The sequence below is a fragment of the Enoplosus armatus genome, chromosome 13 (assembly GCF_043641665.1).
Source record: "Enoplosus armatus isolate fEnoArm2 chromosome 13, fEnoArm2.hap1, whole genome shotgun sequence".
Lineage (NCBI taxonomy): Eukaryota > Metazoa > Chordata > Actinopteri > Centrarchiformes > Enoplosidae > Enoplosus > Enoplosus armatus.
The window spans coordinates 19,192,034-19,214,695 of NC_092192.1; the positions used below are offsets into that span (position 1 = coordinate 19,192,034).

Consider the following 22,662-nt stretch of genomic DNA (forward strand, 5'->3'; position numbering starts at 1 on the left):
GTAAATCTTGCCTGTCCATCTTACCCCCAAAACCTCAGTGTTTATATACCATGTATATTGATACTGTTGTCAGTAGACTCTATGTCTATCTATCTATCTATATTCATGTTGTGTTCATGTTGTCAGTTGTTTGTATATTGTGTAATGTTGATCTTCCATAAGTGATATGGGATAATACAGGAAATCAGTAAATATCCAACTGGGACATGAGCCTAATTGCAAAGACAAGTGCAAATGAAAAAGGCTGGTTAATAAAAGCTCTTTAGAAAGCTGCTGTGTGGCTGTGCTTGTTGTTTTTCTTCATGGTTGCATATTCTAAGAGCCACTAGCCATATCTCTGCTTGTGATAAAGGTTATTGCCATAGGAATATGATTTGTATGACCATGATGACCCCACCTGGCATATGTGTTACAGCACGTGTTGCTCAGAGCAAATTATCCATGAGGCTCATTTCATGTGTGGCACACTGCACATGTGTAACAAACTAGTCATAAAAGGCTCTGTCTCACTGGGGAGCTTTGGATTTCTTGTTGATGTGAAGAGTTTGGTGTTAAAGAGGCAGAGCTTGTGGAATCCATGAAACGTTGGAAATATGTTAGAAAGTAATCATATATGATACAAATGATTTCATAGTTAAGTTATGTCTCTGACTGAGCTTCTTAACTGCATAGATAATAATTGTTGACCCTGTCAGCTTTGTCAAAAATATTTAAAAAAACAAAACGTTGTATGATTTGATGATGCAAAATTGGGAATTTACTTTCTTAGTGCACAATTAATGTGCAAAAGGTCAGAATAATGTAAAAAAGTTGAAGAGTTAGATTGAGTTTTACTTTGTTGAAAATGATTTATTTGGACATCAACATAGTAAGTAATGTTGTCTGTATTATCACGTATTGTATATTGTTCAAAATAAAAAATCTGCTAATTTCTCTAACCCTTGTGCATTTTATATGTTATTCGAAACTCTGATGAGTTTTATGACACCATTTAAACTTTTCCCTCTTTGTGAGCCTCTGGGCTGCTGCATGCTGGAGTACTTCTGCTAAGCTAATCATTAAGGATAATAAAAAGGAAGGTTATATCCAGCCAACCTGTCCATGGAGCTCGGGCCCAGACGCGCGACAGTGGTGACACGGGGAGCAGACATGGAGCAACAGTTCAACAGACCAACATGGAGCCGGCAGATAGAGTTCACCCTGGCTGGCATCGGCTGTGCTGTGGGTCTGGGCAACGTTTGGAGGTTCCCTTATCTCTGCTACAGGAGTGGAGGAGGTGAGAAACCAAGCTGACATTTCCTCCTCAAACAGAACTATGAAACAGACCACCCTCTGTAGATATACACGGGTCTCAAAACGGGGTCCAAAGGTTAACAAACTGTACTGTTAGTGAGCCCTACTAGGAACTCTTTGCAATTACGTCACTGTGCATTTCATGTAAGAATAAGTGTTACAAGCCTGTACTGTACTCATGACATGTACAGTTGGAATAACATTGGTTTACAATACAATATAATAATGATATAACATTTTATGGAAGGATACCTCAGCTGACTATTACAAATGACCCAAGATATGAGGAGGAAAACGCAAGTGCAGGATGACTTTCACAAAGGTTAAAGATTAGAGGATACCATAAAACTAACTCAATCAAAACCTCCTTTGCCAGCAAAATGTGTGTGACCGTTGACTTACCATCACTTCCTGCCAGGTGCCTTTCTGGTGCCATACCTGTTTATGCTGCTGGTGTTGGGAATCCCTCTGCTCTACATGGAGCTGACTGTGGGTCAGTACACAAGGAGAGGGCCTGTCCATGCTCTGGCTAATGTCTGCCCGCTGTTAAAAGGTACTCTCAGTCACTGAAAGGTGTCCAAACTGAAAAATGGACATTTGTCTGACAGCAAAAAAACAGTATTCTTGTCTGTCCTCAGGAGTGGGCATGGCATCAGTGGCCATCTCCTTCATCATGTGCACCTACTACAATGTCGTCATCACCTGGGCCCTCTATTATCTCTTCAGCTCCTTCCAGGCACCGCTACCCTGGCAGTCCTGCAACAACACCTGGAACACACAAAACTGTACCAATCATGCCACCAACAGCAGCTACTCCTCCACAGCTAGCCAGGAGTTCTTCAAGTATGTTTCACTGTGTGGGAGAAACCAGTGCTGGTTCTCAGCTTTATAAAACCAGAGTAGATAATGGTCAGATCAAAGCAGGACTACAAAATCCTGGTAGCTTGACAAGAGGCGGGGCTGTTTCCACAACTCTAACTCTGGTGATTATATCAGAGGTGAAAAAAACCCTAATTGATGTAATACGCAACGTAAAATTGAATTGAAACCAGTCATGTGTCGTGTGAGGGATATCAGTCAGTGAAGGTTAGTGATAAGAGCAAACAGATAGAATATCTTGAGCAAGTGTGCAAAATGTTAAGTCAGTTTGTCTAATATAAAATGTTTGTACCTAACTGTGTAACTTCCTTGTTCATTGTGGATAAGAGTGAAACCTTTTTTTTTAGTTGGTTTATTCATCAACCTGTTTAACTGCGGTTTGTGCATAAATGTGGAAATGGAATGTAAGTCTAAGTTTATGTAAGCTACATGGGATGTGTCAGCCAAGCAATGATTGTTGAATATCAGTGAATGCCACAACTCCACAGTGATTGCTTAGGAAGTTATTCATTCGTCAAAATGAAGGGAGGACAGCTTGTTTGGGTTGCAGTTACAGGGCGGCTCTTGATGGACAAACACATTCAGAGGGTGTTGTGTGGTGTTGAGTTTATTTGTTTGAGGATAAAGAGGTCACAGACACAGAGGTCAACATGTTATGTCATGTGAGAATTTATGATATATGCAGTGTTGGGTGAGCAGAGATGTGAGAAATGAGCTTCAGAGATGTAATTAACACAGCGTGGGCATGAACTATTCATAATATGTATGGTGCTGGTTGTCATGTCTGCGCAGTGTAAACGTCATCAGTGTTTTTATCAATGCAAAGTAAAGTTGAGGCAGATGCGAATATCATCGACACAGCAACCAGTATGGATCAGAAACATTAAAAGGACAAAAATGGAACCACATGTTAACGCTTCCCTGCCCATTGTCCATCTGATTGCAATGACTACTTTATTATAGCAGGAAATCATTTTGGAGCCATCTGTTAGTGGCTAGAGGTATAATGTCAAGATTAACGTAATAGTCTCTGAGCATTAATTACCTTTTACCTTTCCTCTTTTCTTGGGCTTCTTTGAAGATATAAGATGCTGGAGCAGACAAGTGGAGTAGAGGAAGCAGGAGTGCTCCGGTGGGAGCTTTTCCTGAGTCTCCTACTGGCTTGGATCCTCATTTACTTTTGCATCTTTAAGGGGGTGAAATCAACAGGCAAGGTGAGTGAAGAGAGAGAGAGAGACAAGGAGTGAGACAGATGGACAGACAGTGAATAACGACCCATTTGTTTCTGTTTGCAGGTGGTGTACTTCACAGCTCTGTTCCCGTATGTTATCCTGATTGCCCTGCTGATCAATAATACGCAGCTTCCTGGAGCGTTAGATGGAATAACCTTCTTCATTGTGCCGGAATGGGACAAGCTGCTCTCAGTGGAGGTATGACAGAGGAAGAAAGAGAGGGGAAGAGGAACTGCAAATAGTAACTGGTTCTGTTTCACACAGGATAGCAGTTAACAGTTAAAAGATTAATACTTGTATTCATATTGGCATTGGTGATTGATTGGTTGGCGATCAGTGAACATCCCTCTGTGTTGCAGGTGTGGGTGAATGCTGCAGCTCAGATCTTTAACTCCATTGGGATTGGTTTCGGCTCCCTCTTGGCCATGTCCAGCTACAACTCCTTCAACAACAACGTTCTGAAGTAATAATCCTCTCACCTTCGTTTAATTTTCCCCCTCAGTGGTGGCAGTAATGATCTCTCGGCAGTGAGAAAGCGAGATAAAAAGACATCTTCTTCTTCCCCCACAGGGACACCCTGACTATAGCCATCATCAACTCCCTCACCAGTATCCTGGCAGGCTTTGTTATTTTCTCTGCCTTTGGATACATGTCTCATCTGCAGGGCATTCCTGTCAGCGATCTGGCCGTGGATGGTAAGAAAACACAACAACTACATCTCTCATATCTCTCTCTATAAGATATCTCACTAATATCTGCAGCTCCAGGGGGCTTTTACTTCAGATTCTTTTGATTTCACTTTGGTTTAGTCAGTGTCACTCAACAAACAGGCCATGACAGGTGTCAGAGGTCATTCTTTATTGGAAAGTGAAACCAGAGCTACGATCCAATGAAATATAAGTCGCAATAGCTAATCAAAACCATGATGATACAACAAAGGAGAGATTCAATTGAAAAAGGCCAAGTAACATGAATACAGCCTCTTACTCTTACAGTGTAGACGAGCCTGTCACAGTCTACGCCCTCTAGAGAAAGTACTTGAGCGGACAGGACAAGGCTTCAGATCCCTGCAGGGTGGAAATATGTGTTTTTACAGATTGTAATGCAGTCATCAGTTCAGTTCAGTGCAACTTAATTCCTCCCTGTATGGACACGTTCTTCCCTGTTTGCAGCAGCTCACCACCCAGATCAACAGAGACACACACACAGTAGATATGAAAAGAAAGACAAATACTGCTAATCACAAAACTAAAAACAATAAAAGGCCATAAGATAAAACAATATATGTAGAATTTGCAATAAACACATTGATAAATAACAAAAAATGCAAATTTCAAATGCATGCAGTCTAGCTATGGACTTTCCCATCTTCCCATTGATTGTACAAACAGCTCACATTTAAAAGATACATTTTGATTTTAAGACCTTTATATATTTTCACTCACTGAGTGGTCGTTCTAGACATGTTGATAAATTCTCCATATTTTGCTCTTTCCATCACAATTTTCATGATTTCACGTCGCATGCCCTTCTTCAGAATGATCGTGATTTACTGTTTCTATCAGCAGTGCTACTCTGACATCTTGTGTGTGTTTGTGTCTCTAGGTCCAGGACTGGTTTATGTTGTTTACCCACAAGCCTTTGCCAACATGCCAGTGGCTCAGCTCTGGGCTGTGGTGTTCTTCTTCATGCTGCTTTGCCTTGGACTGGACAGTGAGGTAGTTAATGGGGAAAACACTACAACGTCAGGGATAATCCACGGTCTGGTTATTGCACTAATCCTTAAGAGCTACAATTCAGGAATTCTTTGTTTTGTTTTTTTTGTTCTTTTTTGGCAGTTTGCGATGGTGGAAGTGCTGGTGACCAGTCTCATGGATGAATTTTATCAACAGCTGATCACATTTTTCAAGCGGAAGGAGCTGTTTATTCTTGCGGTTTGTGGCGCAGCTTGCCTTCTTGGAATTCCTTGTGTCATGCAGGTACAGACAGTCATTTACACGATGCATTTTAACCGAATTAAGACCAAATCATAAGATCCTTTGTCTCACTTACCTGCTGTCCTAAAGAGTGTGTCTCTCTTCAGGTGGGAATCTATGTCTTCCAGCTGATGGACCATTACACTGCCATAGTGTCCATCATGTTTCTTGCATGCTTTGAGGTTATAGCCATCTGTTGGTGTTATGGTGAGGATCCATGTTCAATTGCGTTTCTTTTCTCAGTGGCAAGTTAATGTGATGATGCGCATCATTTTAAGGCTATACATCTGTACATATCCGCCTATCTCTGTGCCAAAGTCTGTCTACATGCAAATAAAATATGTGTTTACTGAAGTAGCTTTCCATGTGCAGGAGTGACTCGACTTTCAGACAACCTAGAAGAGATGACTGGAAAAAGAGCAAACATCTTCTTCGTAGTGTGTTGGCTAGTAGTTGCTCCTGTGCTGATCACTGTAAGTCAACAGGCTTTTTTCACCAACATGATTCAGACTGAAGCAAAACTCAGATCCATCTAAACGCATCACAACTAAACTTTAAATGTTTCTTCTTGTGGCAGGTTATCCTGATTTTCTCCATCATCCAGTTCAAACCAGCCCGCTATGAGGACTATGTCTTCCCTCCCTGGGCTCAGGGGGTCGGCTGGGTCATTGCCATGGCCTCCATCATCTGGATTCCTTTGGGTGCCATCCACACATTGTGGGTGCTCCCTGGCTCATTCATGCAGGTGACGAACATTTACCATTTGCTTTTCTTCAGTCACAGACATTGCAGGTAGTAACCCATGTACATGTGTTGCCATATCACGATCATGTAAAATCAAACTGTGTGTTATAATTGGTACATTTCTCCTATAGAAACTGAAGCTGTCCATCACACCATATGCCCTCAATAAAATGTCAAAAATGCCCTATTACGAGAGGGGAGGAAGAGACGGAGATCCAGCCATAGCAGTCATCAGCTCCAACATCCATCTACCTGAAAAACCTCCGATTCAGACAACCTTCTGATACCTCTGTGCTCTGCACAATCATAATGTTCACTAGCCACCAAGAGTGGCAGATTCTAAGCTCAGGTTAATCATAAATTAATATTATTATTATTATTGTGTTTGCCATTAGTTTTAAATCTTAAACAAACTTCTGGTAAGAAAATCAAACAGACTTATACTTCAAGAATTATTTACATGATTGTGAAAATGTGTTGCTGCAGATCTGCCATGCAGATATATCAAATTGGCCATTTTTGTGAACCCAGGAATTTAATTTGTCAGATTTTGTTGAACATTTTTAATGTGATAAGATGTTGTGGAATGACGGTGTTTAGAATGTGTTATCGTTGTGTACTTTTTTAATAGCTGGCCAACACTTTCTCTGTTGTGACAGAGCTCCAAAGGACAAGGGGGGTGCTCTGGACTTCACCCACTCCCTCATTTGTGGCTTTTACTTTGCTAAGGGTGCCATCTTTTGGCCATGTCTGTTGATGCAATTATGAGTGTAGGTAAATCTGAGAGCAGATACTGTAAGTAGATTTAGGACATACAAGTACAAGTAAAGCCACTATTTAACATTCACAGTTCAAACAGCTTAACTTTTGTATTGAACCACTTCTCTTAAAAACATAAACCACGGTGGACCAATTCATTGAGGCGGACTCGTTTATTAGGTCAAATGCAACACGCACTGCTGATAAAAAATTATATATGGTGGTTGACAGAGGAGTACATGGGTCATGCAACTCTTTGTCATGTAAGGTGTGATAAAAACCTGTCACAAAGTCCACAGCTTGTGTCTTATTTTTGCAAAACAAATTGACTGTGAAAGTCTGTCTGGTGAACATAACACAAAGCATAACTTACTTCTGGGCAATCCTTTTTATTTATTCATTTAAGGAGAAATTTCCACTGAAAGGTACACATTTCTAGGGTATACATGTGCATGGAGTTAGTTTCGTCTCCTACATAAGTTGCCAGTGTTTCCTTCTTATAATTCCTCATAAATGAATCCAAAGTGCAGAACAACTGAAATTACACAGGCATAAAGATTGAATTGTAGAAACCCATGCGCTTAAACAGACAAGGGCATCTCTCGTTTATACTTTTCCTGGTTCCTTATATGGGGTTGAAAACTGGATAGGTCCAAACAAGGGTAACTGAATGTGTTTGTGAAAACATATGGTGAGTAAAGATGGAAGGATGGTTAGTTACAGTGAGTACGACATAGCACTGTCTATGGTTAGTGAGTATGGGACCACATCTATCTCTAATCAAAAGTTAAAATATTTATAAAAAAAATTTAAACACACAAAAAATGGTCATTCTTATAAACAGCAATTACTCTTTCCATTTATTTTCAAAAAGATATGTCATATGACCTACAAAAACAAAACAAAAAACACATGTGCAATCAATGGCATACTCTTCCCTCTGAAGTGATGGTCATGCAGGTGACCACACAGCACAGCAGCAACTCCCTCCTTTGTTATTTGTTCCTACTGTAGTTTGGAGTCGGCTCAGCTGAGGACTGGGCTCAACAATTCACAAATACCAGGTTGCTGCATTCAGTAGTATTTTCATAGTGGTTTACAAAGTCCACACCCCTCATTTCCTCGCACAGCCTCCTTAAGGCTCCAGCCCTCTTTGACCACGTCCCTGCAGACCCCACACAGCTGTAGTTGATTTGTTTTACCCTCCACCCCCTCCCCCTCCCCCCTTGCCCAGCAGAGGTCGCTAAGGAGTCACCATGGCTGCTGTCTGTCTTCTCCTGCAGCTTCCTGTGTCACTGCTATGACACTTGCTCTACTGGCCTCATCTGCACATCTCCGATCTGATGACAAAGACGAGGCAGATCAATACAGATTCATCAGTCATTCATCATCACCATTCATCGCTGATGCATTTGAAGGTATAGAAGCCAGAGAGAAAGAAAGAAAGAAAAATAGATACCTGGACATGAGGAGGGGCACTGAGGACAAATGTGACTGCACTGGCTATGTCTTCTGCTTTCAAACACTGAAAAGTGGAGAAAAGAAGTATTACTGATGCATCAGCACGCGGGTATTTTCACTTTGTGAATTACATCTGTTGACTCAAATGCGCACTCTTACTTTCATACTCTCATACACTGCAGCTGCTTTCTCTGGATCACTGTTGTGGTGCCGGAAGGCAAACTCAGTCTCCACTATTCCAGGAGATATACACTGCAGGGGAGGCAAAGGCATTAGAATTTAACTGCTTACTGTTTACACACCAGATACATACACAGACAAAACATGCTTTCCCAAACTCATTTTAAAGTTAGGGCAGCCTGTACGTAGACTCATTATTATGTGATCCAATATGCGAACGACAGCACGTGCCAAAAAAGAACGTGCACACTCTGATGGTGACAACTAACTTACTGTGGCTCTGATGTGAGTGTTTGCTTCTCTGAGCTCTTGCCGTATCCCCTCAGTCAAAGCAGTCACAGCGTATTTAGTGGCACAGTAGAAATGCTCATCAGCGCTTGGCACCACTCGGTGCCCACCCATACTGTAACAGGTAGAAGAAGAGATAAAGACGCATGAGCTAGTAACCACAATTTGTAGTTCAACCTTGATTTAAGACCAAATTGAGGTTTTTAAATGCCTCTACTTTCTCACTTATACAGCAAGTTAAGCTTATTCGTATGGTTTCACATCATATACAGTGTCTCGACTGGCTTTACACACCCAGAACAGTTCCCAAAAATAGACAGTTGAATCAGTTAATAGATACAGAAAATTCACAGGATTATAATGAGTCCAATACTATATTAATGGCTCACTTAGTAAAAATTAAGATACACATTCAATATTACTTCTTCACATTGTTCCAGGTCCAACAGGGGCCAGGTGGAGCTCACAGTTGGCTGTACTTAATGCCTGCCAGATTACAATCACCTTGAACAAACTGGCTGAGGTATTTCCAGATGAATCTATACATTTGCATAAGTTCGAAGGCGGCTGTATAGCTTACCTGTTAATATTGATGATGTGGCCATCGTCCACATTCCTCTCCTTCATTGATTTGTATGCCTCACGGGTGCAGATAGACAAGGCTAGGACATTCACCTGCAGGTGAAGACAACAACTGAAACCATTTATATATCGGTCAATGTATGTTTCTATCAATCTATATATTATATCCACTGTATTCAAATAAGGAAAGGAGCTAAATTCATGTTGTGTGGGAAAAAAAATGTACTTAGTTAATGTCATTTGCAGAACGTAATTGTGATTTATTGTTAAGTCCCATTTAAGAATGTGATGTGGTGAAACTGTATCAGTTGAGCTGACTGATGTTCACTGGGTCACTGTGTTAGACCATCTGAACCTGCTGCTCCTGTCCAGCTTGTGGCCTCTAAGCTGCTCCCGTAGTGACATTGATAGACGGCAGGTTAAAGCCAACGTGGTGGCAAGATAGGGGGAAGTGACCAAACAAGGTCAGCGTACAGATTAAACACAGGCTAAAAATACACTGCTGTACACATTCACTTGGGCTGCCATGACAACAGATGGACGAACGTTATGAATGCTTTGGAGCAGGGGGTCTTCAGTGGTCAAGAGCTCAATGAATCAGAATGTCCCAACAAGAGAAATAGTGCTGGCTTTCATTAGCGGGCCTCTGCTGTGCCAGGGCTTCTCCTCAGAGCCAATGAAGCAGCCTCTGTGAGGGGAGGGGATCAGTGTGTGTGTGTGTGTGTGTGTGTGTGTGTGTGTGTGTGTGTGTGTGTGTGTGTGTGTGTGTGTGTGCAGATCCATGTACCCACACATTTCTACTTTAACTCTTAATATTTGAACTACACAGGCTCTACAAACACAGGGCTTCCACTCATACTGGAAAACCATTTCAGCTCCTCCCTCTGCTTTGCTGTTTGAGTAGAGGAACCATAAAATCAATATAACAAACAGAAGGGAGTGATTATAACCATCCCTATTCTAAATAAATATATATTTATATTTGTGTGTTTGTGATCCACCCACGTCGATCATGTTCCTCCAGCCCTCTGTCTTTCCGCTGAGCAAGGGCTCATTGTGGGCCAGTCCAGCATTGTTGATGCATACGTCCACGCCCTTGTGCAGCGTCTTGATGGCTGAAAACATGGACAGGATCTCCTCCTCGTTGGACAGGTCACACTTGTAAGGAATCAGTGTGCCACTGTAGCCTGCACTCTGACATTCTGCTGCCAGCTTCTGAAAAACACAAATCAGACCCATTTCAACAACATATTTGTTAGAGGATACTAAACACTACGAGTTGCCATATAAGTGGCCATAAACGGAGACTGAGACACTGTTAGGTAAGAGCTAGAAATGATTAACCTGCAGCACCATAATTAAGATCCCATGATAAACACCCTACCCACTCAGACACTGAGAAAGCAGTGAGAACATGTAACCATAAAATCAACCCCACATCAGTTGAGGGCCAGCGGTAACCTGATGGCACCAGTGTAGCCAAAACCACTCCAGTCTGTGTATGTTTCTTTCCTGATAATAATAAGCACTTTCACTGAAACTCCGCTTTCTAACAAAATCCAAATCATGACCCCGGATGAGAAGAAGCAAGCTTTGCACTGATGGGATGCCTCCTCCTTCGGGATACAGCTGGGCTGAGCTATCTGCAGGCTGAGCCGGCTACACTCCAACCAGGTCAGCTGGCGGTCCACCACTGTGGGGTTTGATACAAACTGACACAGATCCCCCTGCCAGGCACAGCTGCACCAGTCACCTGATGTCTCGCTCTGGGTGCCAGTCTGACAGGAGGGGGCGTGGGTGATAAGGGCGGGGCTGGTGGTAGACAGAGATGATGCATGGCTCTGTGCAACACTCTGCCTGTGAGAGCGTCTGTGCAGCCACAAAGATGACATGTTTAGAAAGGTCTTATTCAATACAGGAACATGAGGTTGCATTCAGATATTTCCAGTGCAGCTCTAATGGAGCCGGACTGGTCCCTTCAGTCCTGGCCAGGCACACAGTTAACAGACTTGCACAAAACCCCAAACAAATAAAGACATAATCACACTTCAGTTTCCTTCAAAAGTCCTTCTGTACTCGGATCTTGAGCACTGAAGCTTGCTTTATAGGCAGAGCAAAGCATCTTGTAAAGATAATAAGTACTTATTCATAGCTCACAATGTTGAGCACTTTTTTTGTGAAGCAACTAATCCCAGAGAAGAGGCAGCATGATTTGATGCTTCACAGGTACCTGACATTTCATGACAGCTTACAGGCAGAATATAAATGTTGGTAATCATCATATGTAGTAGTGTGGATCACTGTGACTATTTTGTGGCATTCTCTGTTAAACGTCTGATACCTGGACATAAGTACTACAGTATATCTGCTGATCGTGGCAGCCACTGCAGCCACTCCTCAAGGAAACTAAGTATACTTGTGAAGCCTGCTTTTTATAATCACGATGAAATTGGATTGAGGGATCATTTTGGCTTTTTTCTAACAAAATGTGTAATAGAGAGAACGCATCCTATCTCACACTTGGAGTGTGCAGATTTCCCTGCTCTTCCTCTAAGCTGTTTAACTCGGATTATCCAGAGAGAAGGCATTACCCGAATAAAGCTGTCAAAAAGCTAAAACACTGAAAACGTGTCTCCTCTGTAAAACTACAACCAAGTCGTGCTGTAGACAGGTGAACCACTACCTTCTGTCTATTACATTCAACGTGAAGCTGTGATCACTGGTCTGTTCGGCTGCAGTTAAGAATGCAGCAAAGTTGAGTGTCTGAACTGCCTTCAGACCATAGATCTTCACTTCACACTCGCATGAATCCCTGGAGGGAATCAGGCAGACAGACTGGTGGAGAGGCTTTTCTTCATTCAGAAAGGAGGTTAACGTAAAGGGGAAGTCAGCCTTTTGTTAAGAAAGGGAGAATTAGTTGTGTTACTGAGGTTTAAGTGGCAGCAGCAGAGCAAACAGGCTGTGATCACAGTCCAACTACAGGAAGTCTCAGGCTGTGAATCTCTTCATGTTTGTGTGTGTATGTGGGTGAGTTCTGGCACCAGCTGTACTGCCATGGCCAGCACCAGCCCTCACACTGGCCACGCCTACAGCAGTGGCACTACAGCACGCCGCCCCACAGATAAGCAACCCGGGCTTGAAAATGCAGCAGCAACATAGTTGGCAAATGCACTCTACACATGATTCATTCATCACAATCCAAACTGAAACTGGATATCTGCAGGTTAAGCACGTTTGGCATCACACTTTTAAAAGACAGCGGTGATAAACGAGAGTGAGAAAACCACTAGACATATCTAAGTCACACGCTCACGCACAGCAGTGCTGCTAAATGAGCCTGGGGGAAAACGTAAAATAAAACTGAAGCCAAGTTTGTTTGAGGGCAAGGTGTACTGGAGGTGCACAGGGCACGCCCCAAATCGATCAAATGCAGCATCAGAATCCAATAAACCAAAATGTAAACATCTCATGACATGTAATTATTTTTCTCTAGCAATGCAGCATTCACGTTCACGACTTGGGGCACTAATTTTATTTCTCCAGCTTGTGCCTGTTTTTCTTTGGACAATATTGACAAAAAAAACCCATAAATGTTTTACATGTACAAACCTTTTTTCATATCACCTGTATTATCAGTTACTTTCATATGGTTTTGTTCCGGGGCGCTTATGGAAGATTGCACATGCGTACACAGAGCTCTGTAACTCAAATAAAATCATTGTTTGCTATTACCCAGACAGACTTGATAAGACTAATGCTGAAAGATAAAAAATTCTTACAATTCAAAAGACAAATAATGTTACAACAGGTCATAAAGCCATTACATGTTACAGTAATGGCTATACAAACACCCACGCAGTTCTCTCAGACACATGTGTACATGCTTACATGGTCACATTCATGGCCTGTAACCCCTGCAGGGGGGCTGTTATATAAGGTCTACAATGCAAGGGACATTATTGTTCCACACCGTGTTCATCAATCATTCACCCACTCACGTGGAACTGGTGTAAATGGATCAGCAAAATGACTCGCTAGAGAAGGGGAAAGAGATAAAAATAAAAGATGCCAAAGCACTAAAGGCAGACAAGCTTTAAGTGGTGAGCCAGATCAATAGCACAAGGCAGCAGCCATGTGCAGAGAGAGGGATGAGAAATTAGATTTGACTCAGGTTGACTCAGGAGGTCTCCCAGACAAAAGAGGGACTGTGTTATCGACCACTGTGCCTCCTCTTATTCTCTGAAAAGACTGGTAGACTGTTAAAAAAAAAAAATGTAACGCAGCCATAAAAAAAGCCAGTAACCCTTCTCGTCTTAATCCTTCCTGTCCCGTCATTTAAGTACCTGTGACACACTAAACAATTTTGCCTGTCAAAATGCATTTTCATCCTCATTACTGAGGCTGTTGTCCAGTAATACACAAAAAGTGTGCAGACGGCGGGAGGAAGAGAGGGAGGGTTGGCAGCCAGGAAGTGAAACAGAAGAAGAGTTAGAAAGAGGAGACTAAATCTGAAGCATACTGCATTAAAGCTAAACACACTGCATTCAGATTTCAGTATGTTTTAAAAGAGCAGCTTCAAGGCAAAACCAACCCCATAGATGAATTCACGTAAAACTAATTTAGCGCTATCATCTTCACAAGTGTAATCACTGAAATATAAGCACAACATATATATATAGGCCATATAATTTCACTAGGAGCTACTCCACAATAAGAAACTAATAATTTAATTGATATTGATATTAACAAGGAGGTCTCTGAGGAACACATCCTATTTATTCTGCTAAGCCCTATCACTCATTATCCAGCTGAACTACTATTGGGTGACATAAAATTCAAGTTTAGCCTGCGCACCATCACACCGAGTGTGGGGTCAAAGGTGACAGTAGGCTGTATAATAGGATTGCAGCAGGGCAGAAGCGATGGTTGTGCAATTATCTCTTCTTCACACAATGAAAGGCTGCCACCAAAAGGTCTAAAGGTTGAACAAGGCAGTTTTTACAGTTCTTACTATCCTTCCTTCAGGATAGTCCCATGAAGACAAGGAGATAAGAAAAATAATGACACTCTTTGTTAGTAACTACACTCATTGACAGACTCAGGGAATAACCATGGGGCAGTTTAGGAAGTCTAGCAGCACTTAAATAATGTCACAAGTATTGGTGTAAATAGCTTGAAATCTAAATATGGTGCCTTTTGATGAGTACATTTTTAACAAATTACAAGTGCATGACAACTGATATGGTGATGTGGCACCAATGGAGAAAGCTTTTATGACCCTGACAGGCTAAAGACAGAGCAGGCTGCCAGGTGTTGAGTAACAGACTGGTACAACCAGTGTGGTGGAATTTTACTTTTCCAAACAAAGAGATAAAAACCAGGCGAGGGCAGCAGCAGATCTTTATTCTAAATAAGTCAGTAAACAGTGTGAGGATGGCCTTTCTGTCAGCAATACTTCAGTACTAGATTAACTACAGAGAGCAGCCTTTATTCATATATTCACATGGGCATCATATGATAGAAAATGGCTCTCCAGTTCTCTTGTTTATAGTTGAAACATGCTGAGGGGTGAAGCTTCCTTCTAGTGAACCAGCATGCATCACGTGCCTCCTCTATCTCATGTGATGGGTTATTCCTGCACCTGATGCTGGTCATCGGTACAACAACTTTGCTCTCACCACAGGCCTGAGGGCGGCCCGGAGCTAGCTCTGAGCCACAGTATTATGCATGCTAAGTTTATGATAACCTGAGCCCAGAGCAGACAACAAAAACAGACATAGGAGAGTCTCATGGAGACAGTGTTGATCCGACGCGTCCAAAATGAAAGCTTTCAAACAGGGCCAGCCTCAGCGGGCTCTATTCAGCATGTGAGCTTAGAGCAGCCATAAAATGTTTCCAATATCAAACAAACACCCAGCAACAAATCCAATTTGGCCTCTGTCGAAGCGAAAACAATCCAATTTGCATTCTTTCTCGTCAACCCCTTCCCATTTTTGGAAATACTGAACTTGGTGAACTCAAATTATCTCCGTGTTTGCGTTGTGGATTCATAAAATCCTTTCACCACAAAGTGCTTTCTTTCACTCTGCCACAAATATACATTCAATTACAAGTGCTTCTGCAGTTGCACTTAGCGTTTACATGACGTCTTCCTCCCTCACACACACACAAACATACACACAGACAGACTGTACGCACATAGAGGCGCTTTCTAACAAGTCTTCAACAGGCCAGGACAGGACAGGAAGCGCCCCACCCATCATAGCAGGAGGCACAGGGAGGGAATGTCAATGCCAGTAAACCTTACACCTTGAAAGATGATAAGCACAGAGAGGACAGCACAGTGGTGGTCCAGGCAGAATGGCTCATAGGGGTCACTGAGCCGTCTAGACCAATCAGACTGTATGAGACCCCAGTGATCTAGCATAGAAAGTAACTAAGAACACTCCGGACATAAGAGCTTTAAATCATTTATTGAACGGTGTGAAGAAGTTTGACTGATTTAATATGCACTAATACTAGTTGTATTACAGTAATACTGCATTGCAGTAAGAAATCCTCTTTGCTTGTGAGTTACGGACAAAGTAGTGGGTATATCGCAGCAGATTTTAGTAGAAACTACAGCCAGACTAAATGAATAGAACTGAGATCTTAATATGTGAATCCACCTGCTCTTGAGGGGGCATCAATCCATCACTCTCCTATTGTACTGGCTATTTCTATGCTGAAGTGTTACACAAATTTCTCATGCTCAAATTGCTTGCACAGACAGGTGTTTTAAAACTAATTTCAAGCTGAAAATGGACTGAGCTGAGGTTGGAAGTGTTCGTACACGTGGGACCATTACAGAGATAAAAGAGACTGATTTCTTATCTTACCTACCCTTATTTCATAAATCTTTGTCTACATACCCATATGGCATATACAACAAAACAATCTGCTGTTTTGGGAGGATTCATATAAGAGGAAATGCTGTTATTTGTTGTGTTGGTGAGAATGTTGCTCCTCTTGGGGGCAGAATCCATGGAAACGTGATGGATTATTAGTTAGGTATAAGTCTTTGTCAGCTCGCGGGCTCAAGTGGAAAATGTACAGTCAGTGGAAAAGCTTTTTGCAAGGGTAAGACAAATGCTTGTGAGCCGAAGAAGCTATGAGGTAACTCGATGAGCTCAGGAGAAAATTGACACGGGTAATCAAACAGCAAGTGTGCAGGTGAAGACAGCAGTGCTGTGATTTCTCTCATAGCCAATGACAAGTGATGCAACAAAAAGCACAGTGTTAAAACGTAATGATTGGACTATTCATAGATATTGTATTTAATGTGCATAGGCTACATGGGGTTCTGCAATGCTAAATGGGTTTGGGAAATATTGAAACAAGCATCTAACTCTACATTGTGCACATCACAAATGTCACTAAAATTACAAAAACATGAAAAAATAGACAATAGAGAAAAATATCTAAAAGGAGAATCAGGACACAGACTAAAAGAGAGATAGACACACAAAGTGAGGCAGAGGGTGTGAGACAAAGAGAGTAAAGCTGTCTGACCTGACCCACTTCAAATCCTTTCTGGAGTGAAATCTATTCACTGTGAAATAACAGGACGCGCTGTCCAGACACAACCTACAGGAGGTGGCTGAGACAGCTTCAGATTTGCAGACAGAGAGACACTGATTGACTTTTATTGTGTCACCTCAGCTTTTGAAGCATGACTGAGCACCTTTTACCTCCTCCAGAATGGGCACCAAATCGAAGCTGGTCAGCCAAGGTCTTAAATGAACTGTCTGGCTCACATGCCAAGGGTTTCCAGTTTTCATTTAGAATTTACTCACTCAAATAAAAGATGCTTAGGCTAGTGAAAAAACCCCAAAAGCTAGTCTGATACAAGCTCACTGGGAAAAAAAGGCGTGTTGGTCAGTTTTAACAAAGTCTTGAATATAACCAATGTATTGAAATGTCATTATCTTGAAAGGCCTCTGCACTGACGGTCCATATCGTCACTTATGCTCCTGAGTTTGAGTTTTATTTATTTCTGAGCACAATCATTTGACAGAAGATCGTCTTTTATGCAGAGTCTCTTCCCAATCTCTAGCAAACACAGGGTCTCTGTATGCCAACAACAAATCTGTTTAGCACTGAAAACCCAGAAATTATGATTGCTAAATTTATCTGATCTAAAATTGCAGCAGCCAAAGCTTTGAATTTTGACAGATGCCTCTATTGTGGGTAGCCTCAAAGCACCCATGAAATGTCAGCTTCACTGTACCGGTTTTAAATGGACTTACAATACAAATAGATTTATTATCTAGAAGCGGATGTTCTGTCTGTATTTAACCTTGATTGAAACAAGTGTGACTTTTTGCAGCAAGGATAGCAAAGTAATTCTGCCCTGCAAGAATCCCATTTTAAATGAATGAATCATTCAGAGATGTGCTATTTATAGATTGTAGATATACGATTTTATTGACCAGTTAAGGGACACGGCCCTTCTTTCTGGGTCGTGATAAAAAGCCACATCCATTTATTTGTGATGAATTATTTCATACGAGCTCTATGAATTAGGTTTTGTTGTTTCTTGTCAGCTTGCATATAGTACAACACAAACTATACTTTCCAGGAATCATTAGATGCATAGGCGACCACTGAATTTGATTGATTATGTGACAGACCCCACCCCATCCCAACCTCTCCTCCCCCAGAGCAGCAGCACTGACACTAGTCTCTACATCAGCCCTGACCTGCACATAATGAAAAAAACAAAAAAAATCTAACTTATGGCTATCTTGTATTTACAAGGTGTGGACATGCACTTAATGACACTCACAATGGCAACCAGGTTACGGGAGATTCAGATAGCAAATACTGTTTTACATTTCATTACAACTAGTTGCATTTGTGAAATTAAGCTCAGCAAATAAAGATAAAGTCACTTATTCTAAATCCATGGTAGGTGTTGCAGCTATATGGAATTTCCCTCTAACCCTTAAATCTAATATTTGTGTTTTGAAATGGGGGGGTTGTTTGAGTTGTGGTGATCAGCAACAGGAGTTCATACTCCCATAACTGTGTATTTACATCGTGCTAGGTAAGCAGATATAACCCAACATATGGGTTATGTGGGCCAGAGCGCTTTAGAGGTGCAAGTAAAAAAAAAGCCTTATTCAAGGCATCGTCATGTTCTTCTGAGTCAGAGGTGAGCTCAGACTTACAATCCAATCTCACATACATGTTTTATTTGTTTCACAGCGATCTCACCACTGAAATCAGATTCTGCGGTGCTTGGCTGAAATGAAAACGTGCATACATAAGGCTCTCAATGGCACACTTGAGGCCACTTTTAAACATTTTATAACCTCAAAGAATACACTGTGTGTACTGTGAAGACATTTGTCTTCAGGCAAAATAAAAGCTTCTTCCACTGGTCTTAAAAGGGTTTCACAAGAGTTAATGAGAAGCTGTGTTGCTGCTACTTGGATGCAGCCCTGTCGTCTCCATTCCTGCTCAGAGCCCATGGTGACCACACGTCTCCCCTTCAGCTTGCTGCTCCCCCACTGCCTACTCTATAGTCTCACAGACAACAAAACAATACTGCAGCCACAACTCTCCGCTCTGCTTTCGCCGTGTTTTGTTTACACAGAAAAACAGAAACCTGTTACATTTGAATGCATTTCCCACTTTCATCATTGTTTCATCTGGTTTACTATAAGTGAGAATATTGCTGCTGGGAAATATGGACCCTAAAAGCTTTATTTACCCCTAAGTAAAGAAATAAACACCAAAAGGGAAGTCAAGAACAATTGCTTAGTGATGGACACTTGCATCCCCCACTAGCAGCATGCCAGGTTTGGCACAACTACAGCAAGAACCCAGTTTACATAGCAGAGAGAGTACAATACTGGCTTTGTCCCTCAACTCACACAGACAACTCTCCAAGGTCTTGTACAAGTGATGAAATCGGTCATAGCATGGGAGAGATGGAAACCTGTCGCTCTATACCACCTGAGATCTCTCGTTTGGCCAAATATTTAGTTAGTTGAACCTAAGCTTTGGTTTCATGTATCATAATCCATAACAAACATTAGTTAAGATTGCTCTGGCTGTGTAATGCTGACTGACGTTTGTGTTATATGAAAACACTATAAAGATTCTAAATGTTGTGACCTTGTTTTTGTCTTGCACAAGTCACAGACGGGGGCTGAAACAAGCTGCTTCAGTTAACTATTGACAGGAGGGGCCATGTGACCAGAGTATGAATGGAGGGAGGCTATCTATTGCTCAACTCACACTCACTGTATGCACGTATGGGCATGGGTGTGTGTGTGTAATCAAGGTGGAGAAATGCTTGTATGTAAGAAACAAGACCTAACTGAAAAAAGGAAGTTTTTCTGTTTTTCTTCTTTTTCATGAAAGAGAAATAAAAATATACATTTTGAAATTACTTACATGCCTGCATGTAATTCATGCTTTCACAACACCATCAAGCAGAGTCCCTGAAACTGATGTTGCTCTAACACCTTTACCAAACCATGTTATTGAAAACTGTAAATGGTGCAGCAGCAGAAATGGGTATAACAGCCAGTACTGTATAGCACACTATAGGCCATAGTCACTTGGTGAGAAAGGTGTGAGATGAGTAATTAATCGAACTAAACCCCTGTCAATGTTTGTGTCTTTTCACAGCTTGACTCTGGGGTATTGCAGGTCATCAAGTTTGGTGTAACTCAGTATTGCATGAAGGACCCCTTGTTGAGAAATGCAGGTTGAACCGGAAGGTGGTTGCCTTTGCCACAACTCTTACTGTCGACCGTGAACCATGGCAAGATGCACCTTGTTCACTCCTCAACCAACCACTTTCCCAACTTTGTGAATGAGTTACAACTCACTTCATACTGATTTAATAAACTTCATATAGATTAAATTAGCTAAAATGGACCATTGCCTAACAGCATGAGGATATATCTATTTAATGAATATTGGCCAACTACACTAGGGGGCAACTAAATATTTGAAAAAAGTAAAGGTTCATACAACTGCCACCATAAAATGTTACTGTGTTGAAACGAGGATGTACTGCTGTTCGACACCTAAATTGTCAACAACCACAGGCACGCCAAGCTACAGTAACCTGCTTTAAAAAACAACAACCATATAGCTATCTAAAAGGTGGCTAAACGTAGATGTAGTAGGCCTTCTACAGCCCAGTGCTGGAAGATAGGACAAGTGTGGAGTGAGGAGAGTGAGGCTTAATGATTGGCTGACAAGATAAGCAAGGCACAGTGCCTTGTGGCTTATGGTTAGACAAGAGTTAGTGGGGAGGAGCCGCTGACACCTGCACTGGAGGAGGCGTAAACCAAAAGTGTGTCACAGAAGTTGGATGGCGACCGCTGCATTTAACAGTTTTACTTCCCCTCACATGCTTGCCTTCAGAATTAATTTATTTTTTAATTACAGCCATAAATCCACTGGTTCAATATCTTGACGACAAATCCATGTGCAGTTCAAACATAATCACCACTGGCACTAATTACTTTCATAGTCGCTATGAGAGCAGGACTTAAATAATGTTTGGGCTTGTCTTTTATTATCATAGTGGGTGTGATTTAGGCTCTCTGTTATACAGATAATTGAGCATTGACCTAAAAAATGTGATGTGTGTCGGATCATGTTTGTCCTAAACCACATCAGAAATTACTATTGCTGCACTAAGTCTAGGTGGGACAAATGAAATGAAAAGGAGTTTATCAATGGAACAGTTTGTAAACTGAGATTCACATGGCTTGGGTTGTTGTAAATCGATTTTAGAAAATATATTCATGGTTATAGGGAAGGTAGAATTTGGGTCATTTTTATCAGGATCTTTTTATTTTTTTGGTAAGCCTATTGTTTGAGAGGCAGTAGAAAGAGCGAAAAACCTATGATCGAGAAAGACATTCTTATAAACTCTAAACAACACTGAAACATTTACAGTGTCCCACAAGACTGGGGACACTCCTGAAAGTCCCATGGCCATCCTCGGACACCTCTTTAGAAACTGCTGCGAGGTAACTTGACTCTACCTGAGCAGTCTGACCCACTAGTTACTGTCCCTTGCAATGGTCTGTTGTTAGGAGGTACCTGACCTTTGACCTCTCTGGAGAAGGTCAACCAAAAGAAAGTGAATTTTCCAGCAAAGGATTAATAACAGAGATTACAACAGATTAGGGGTGTGGTGGGATCTACAGAGTCATGCTGGTTTATTAGCATCACATTTGCCTCATTTGGTGGTACTGTATACTTTTCTCAGAGTGGAGTAGAAGACCAGAGTACAATAATATTCCTGTAATATTCCTATGGGAACAATAACTAGCCGGAATTTAGCAATGGTTTAACTATAAACCTCTTGTGATGCCACTGTTCCCATAGTCTATAGTTATTTTGGATATAATATTAGGAAAATATGTTATTCTTGTCAAACTATTAGGATTAATGGTGCACTTTTATTCAATTTAATTGGTTACCTAACATAACATCATGTCAGACTTGTTCATTTCAACAAACAAAGCTGCAACGTCTGCGTTACCTACATTTCACAAATACAGTGTCCATATAGCTTTAACGTTGGGGGCTAAAGGTTTCTAGCTGAAGTTGTAAAGCTAATGTTAGCTAGCAGTTAACGTTAGTTAGCTAGTTTGTTGTTGCTGTAACAGAGCTAGCTTCTCCTGTGAGTCGGACCGACTTATTTCACAGCTGTTCACAATGTTGTTAAATTAAATTGCCCACCTCTATTTTGTCGACATTCCTGGCACAGCCGACAACCCTCATGCCTTGCTGGACCAGTGCCCGGGCTACAGCCGCTCCAATCCCCACCGAGGCTCCGGTCACCAGGGCCACTCTGCCTTTCCACCGCTCCATCTCCCCCGTACTGTCTACACCGGTACTGTACACGAAACAACAGCTCCCGTGCTGTACCTCTGCCTGCTTAGTTCAAGCTGTCACAACTGCAGCTATCAGTTTTCTGTGCGATTAATTCAAATTGAGGGATGCAGCAGCTACAGCCTCCTGTCTCAGTCTGTGCACCATCCAGGACAGCGGCGGGCAGTGTGCCTAAGCCCGGATCCATGCGCTTCTCTGGATGAAATATGAAGAGCTGTGGCGTGTGGAAATGTTTGGTTCACATCACCTCCCACTTTGTTTTTGAGCCCTGAAGCCTGGAGCGCTCTCCCGGTGTGGTTATCTACCGCCACCTACTGGAAGATCTAAAATAACACAGTAAGTGTTTCACATGC

At 41.8% G+C, this 22,662-nt stretch overlaps 2 protein-coding genes across 2 annotated transcripts; one reads left to right on the top strand and one right to left on the bottom strand.

Annotated features, from left to right (window-relative positions):
- Positions 1–1,149: 1,149 nt before the first annotated feature.
- Positions 1,150–7,169, top strand: LOC139294821 (sodium- and chloride-dependent GABA transporter ine). The gene is made up of 13 exons (XM_070916756.1): positions 1,150–1,276; positions 1,712–1,846; positions 1,932–2,136; positions 3,254–3,386; positions 3,468–3,602; positions 3,764–3,867; positions 3,975–4,099; positions 5,010–5,122; positions 5,243–5,383; positions 5,488–5,587; positions 5,753–5,853; positions 5,958–6,125; positions 6,256–7,169. Exons 1-13 carry the CDS (start codon positions 1,150–1,152, stop codon positions 6,406–6,408), a joined length of 1,740 nt encoding a protein of 579 aa, XP_070772857.1. The 3' UTR covers positions 6,409–7,169.
- Positions 7,170–8,111: 942 nt separating this feature from the next.
- Positions 8,112–22,479, bottom strand: dhrs11a (dehydrogenase/reductase 11a). Its single transcript, XM_070917729.1, has 7 exons — positions 22,157–22,479; positions 10,400–10,609; positions 9,393–9,487; positions 8,798–8,927; positions 8,504–8,596; positions 8,343–8,408; positions 8,112–8,223 (listed from the first exon to the last, which is right to left on the bottom strand). Exons 1-7 carry the CDS (start codon positions 22,286–22,288, stop codon positions 8,182–8,184), a joined length of 768 nt encoding a protein of 255 aa, XP_070773830.1. The 5' UTR covers positions 22,289–22,479; the 3' UTR covers positions 8,112–8,181.
- Positions 22,480–22,662: the final 183 nt, after the last annotated feature.

Excerpts from the sequence above, each read along its gene's own strand:
- LOC139294821 (XM_070916756.1), top strand. The coding sequence starts at position 1,150 with ATGGAGCAACAGTTCAACAGACCAACATGGAGCCGGCAGATAGAGTTC. Across the intron at positions 1,277-1,711 it reads CTGCTACAGGAGTGGAGGAG|GTGCCTTTCTGGTGCCATAC; the intron begins GTGAGAAACCAA and ends ACTTCCTGCCAG. Across the intron at positions 2,137-3,253 it reads GCTAGCCAGGAGTTCTTCAA|ATATAAGATGCTGGAGCAGA; the intron begins GTATGTTTCACT and ends GCTTCTTTGAAG.
- dhrs11a (XM_070917729.1), bottom strand. The coding sequence starts at position 22,288 with ATGGAGCGGTGGAAAGGCAGAGTGGCCCTGGTGACCGGAGCCTCGGTG. Across the intron at positions 8,928-9,392 it reads CACATCATCAATATTAACAG|TATGGGTGGGCACCGAGTGG; the intron begins GTAAGCTATACA and ends TACCTGTTACAG. Across the intron at positions 8,409-8,503 it reads CAGTGTATGAGAGTATGAAA|TGTTTGAAAGCAGAAGACAT; the intron begins GTAAGAGTGCGC and ends TCCACTTTTCAG.